General features: G+C 54.0%; 1 protein-coding gene across 1 annotated transcript; it reads left to right on the forward strand.

Annotated features, from left to right (window-relative positions):
• The first annotated feature begins 413 nt into the window (after positions 1–413).
• Positions 414–2,518, forward strand: ERICH4 (glutamate rich 4). The gene is made up of 2 exons (XM_047712530.1): positions 414–803; positions 1,833–2,518. Exons 1-2 carry the CDS (start codon positions 630–632, stop codon positions 2,061–2,063), a joined length of 405 nt encoding a protein of 134 aa, XP_047568486.1. The 5' UTR covers positions 414–629; the 3' UTR covers positions 2,064–2,518.
• Positions 2,519–3,761: the final 1,243 nt, after the last annotated feature.

Consider the following 3,761-nt stretch of genomic DNA (forward strand, 5'->3'; position numbering starts at 1 on the left):
GCGGTAGTGGCTTCTGGATGTGGAGGGAGGCCGACGCCCCAGTCTTTTCTGTGGCAGGGCCTGTGCTGACAGTGATGGTATCTGTGGGCAGGTCAGGGCTCAGCAGAAATGGCTGCTCAACTGTGCGCCACCAGTAGCTGGAGCCTGAGGTACCACAGCTGAGGATCGTGGCTCCTCGGGCACACTAATCAGGAAGCTGTTGGGTGGCCCAAGTGCAGAAGACAAGGCCTAAGTTGGGCCAGCTGTGGGGCGCCTGAGTGGCTCAGATGGTTAAGTGTCTGCCTTCAGCTCAGGTCATGATCTCCCAAGTCCTTGGGTCAAGCCCCACGAGAGGGCGGGACAGGTGAGGCCAGGCATCCACAGACACCCAGTCCCCGAGAGGGGTTAGGCCTAAGAACGGGTCAAGGGAGGGGCCGTGGCTAGACTCTTTCGAGCAGAGTTGAAGTTAGACTTTAGAAGGAAGAAAATCCTCATGAGGCTGTCAGTTCTCACCAGAGAACGGACTTTGAAATGCTGACCCATGTACCCCCTCACGCCCTTTGCTCCCCACTTCCCTCACGGGCTCCTCAGGGACTGGGTCATTCTGGATCTTGCCATTTTCTGCTCCTGGCTTCCGCTGCTCAGAGACTATGGAGCTGTGGGGGCAACTGAGGCAGGCGGGACTGGTGCCCCCGGGGCTGGGCCCCCCTCCCCGGGCCCTGAGGGAGGTCGTCCCGGTGGGGAGAGCTGGCCAGACCTTCCTGTCCCCAGGGGCAGACACTGCAGGTGCCAGGGAGTGTGTGCTGTGGATCTGGGAGGAGCTGGTGAGTAAGGGGTTCAGATGGGCAAGAGATGGGGCTCAGGTGGGGGTGGGGGGAGAGAACGGGTGCATGAATGGGAACGAATAGAATTGCAAAGGGCCAGAGACTGAAGGACATAAATTCAGAGACAAGAAAAGAGAAGCGGAGAGAGACAGAGACATAGATCCAAGAGCAAGAGCAAGGAGTAGAGAGACAGGGACAGAGACGCACAGGGGGGGAGACAGAGATAGAAAGAGGTTGAGACAGAGAGAGACAGTCAAAGGCAGGGGCAGAGAAATAGTGCCAGAAAGGGATATGGAAAGACAGACAGAAACAGAGACAGACAAGGCAGGGCAGAGAGAGAGACACCGTAAGAGAGGCACAGAGATGCAGAGCCAGTGAGGGACTAGAAACGGAGAGACAAAGTCAGGGAGAGACAGGCAGAGATAGAGACCATCTGGGAGAAGCTGGAGGCAGTCAAGGTCTGGGTCTGGTGAGGATCCCGCTGTGCTGCGGGCCCGGATTGTTAAAGAGAAGCTTACTTATGGCACCTAGCTAGTGACACTGTAGGTGTAAGGGCCACTGCAGCGGGGTCAGGGGCTGGCACAGAGAGATGGGCTCAGCTCTGAGCACAGCAGGGGCAAGTGGGGATTTCTATGGAAGGAGAGGGCAGGAGTCAGCAGATGGGAAATCACTAAGCAGGGCATCTGGCTTAACGGACGCTCAGGGCTCTTGCTGGAGGCAGGCCAGAGACATGAGGTGGGGCCTGGTCAGAGATGGGGCCGGGGTGGGGGGTGGAGGGGGGTGACGAAACAGATCAGATATCAGGGGTGATCAGACATGGAGGATGGAAGATTGTTGGTAAAATGGGATTTTACAAGGAAGCGCACAGATGGGCCCAGGAGAAGGTTTAGGAGCTTAGCTGAAGTTTGGTCAAGCAAAGAATCTTGGCCAGAACTTGAGCACGTTGGGAGTGGGGGGCACCCTGACGCCATGCACCACCCCCGCCCCCTGCGGGGTGGGATGCCCATGACTTCACCTTCCCACGGGCAGGAGAACCTCCGCCAAGTGGACCTCCAGCTGCTGGGCCGGCTGTGCAGTCTGGGGCTGGAGATGGGGGCGCTGCGGGAGGAACTGTTCACCTTCCTGGAGGAGGAGAGCCTCATCGAGGAAGAGGAGGAAGAAGAGGAGGAAGAGCCTGAGGGGAAGCAGGAGGAGGGACACCTGGGGGCCTTCGGCTCAGCCCTGTACCACCACCCCCCTGACTTCGAGATGACCATCTGAGGCCCTACCACCCTGCCACAGCTTCTGAGTGACACAGGAATGAGATGCAAATTTATGCAAAGGACAGAGCATTTGCAGTTAGATCTACCTGACCTGCCAGGGGGCTCAGGAATCAACCTGAGCAGATGCACCCTGGGAAGCCCTCTGTCCCCATCTGGATGGAGGGGCTGGCTGGTGAGCTCTGGGGCTCCGCAGCCCGTGTGGGCCGTCTACAGGTGTACTTGCCAAGGAACTGCAAGTGTGTTGCAGGGGACCTGTGGGTCTTTGCAGAGAGGGTCACCTATAGGTGACCAAGGCCACCCAGCATGGTGGCCTGTGCCTTGGGTGGAACCACAGAGCACATTCCAAAGGCTTAGTGTGATAAAAAGAATATAGAACGGTTTGATAATCTAAAACTTTTGTTGGAATGCTAGTATTTCCTGCATAATGGGATAAATAAAAATATTACTAAAATGGGGGCGCCTGGGTGGCTCAGTGGGTTAAGCCGCTGCCTTCGGCTCAGGTCATGATCTCAGGGTCCTGGGATCGAGTCCCGCATCGGGCTCTCTGCTCAGCGGGGAGCCTGCTTCCCTCTCTCTCTCTCTCTCTGCCTGCCTGTCTACTTGTGATCTCTCTCTGTCAAATAAATAAATAAAATCTTTAAAAAAAATAAAAAAAATATTACTAAAATGAATTTCACCTGAGTATCTGAAAAATTTTTAACATGGTAAAGTATATATAATAAAATTTACCATTTTTGCCATTTATAAGTGTACAGTTCAGTGGTAGTAGACCCATCCACACTGTGCACAACCATCACCACCGTCCTTCTCTGGAACTCTTCATCTTATAACCCTGAAACTGGACCCATTAAACAACTCCCCAGTCCCCTTTCTTAGAGAGGAGAGAGAGAGAGAGAGAAAGAGCACGCACTTGCGAGCTGGAGTGAGTGAAGGAGAGCAAGGGGGGTGTGGGGTGGGAGGGAGAGGGACAAGCAGACCCCCTGCTGAGCAGGGAGTCTCACGTGGGGCTCAATCCCAGGACCCTGAGACCGTGATCAGAGCCAAAATCAAGAGTCAGACACTTAACCAACTGAGCTGGCCAGGCGCCCCTTTTTCCATTTTCAAATAGGACTGCTAGAAAATTTAAAATTACGTACGGATCTCCCGCTGTATTTCTGCACAGCACTATTTGAGATGTTTGAAAATGGAATGTGGGTGTGAGCAGAGGGGTGGTGGGGGTTCCCAGCTGTTCCCAGATGTGTTGCAAATGTGTTGTATCTGAGGATGGCGTCTGAGGAGAAGCCCGCTGCACCTGCAACCATTCTCGGGGTCTACGTTTGCAGAAAAGAGGCCGATGTCAACAGGCAGAGGGCGCCAGCCTGAGGGGAAACATCTCTTCAGGGCAGACAATTGGATATTCGTAGAATCATTACTCCCCGGGAAGACAAACACACGCTTACATGTTTGCCATTTGTCATCAAAACTTTTTTATTTAAAAATTTATTTACTTATTTGACAGAGAGAGATACAGAGAGGGAAGGAACACAAGCAGGGAGGGTGAGAGAGGGAGAAGCAGACTCCCCACCGAGCAGGGAGCCTGATGCGGAGCTTGATCCCAGGACCCTGAGATCACAACCTGAGCTGAAGGCAGAGGCTTAAGGACTGAGCCACCAAGGCACCCCAAACACTTTTTAGTTTAAAAAAAAAAAAAAGGATG

This window comes from Lutra lutra, chromosome 17, assembly GCF_902655055.1.
Source record: "Lutra lutra chromosome 17, mLutLut1.2, whole genome shotgun sequence".
Lineage (NCBI taxonomy): Eukaryota > Metazoa > Chordata > Mammalia > Carnivora > Mustelidae > Lutra > Lutra lutra.

What these genes read in the sequence shown, in the direction of transcription:
- ERICH4 (XM_047712530.1), top strand. Translation starts at nt 630, where the DNA reads ATGGAGCTGTGGGGGCAACTGAGGCAGGCGGGACTGGTGCCCCCGGGG. An exon ending in TGTGGATCTGGGAGGAGCTG is followed by an intron (nt 804 to 1,832) that starts GTGAGTAAGGGG and finishes TCCCACGGGCAG; the next exon opens with GAGAACCTCCGCCAAGTGGA.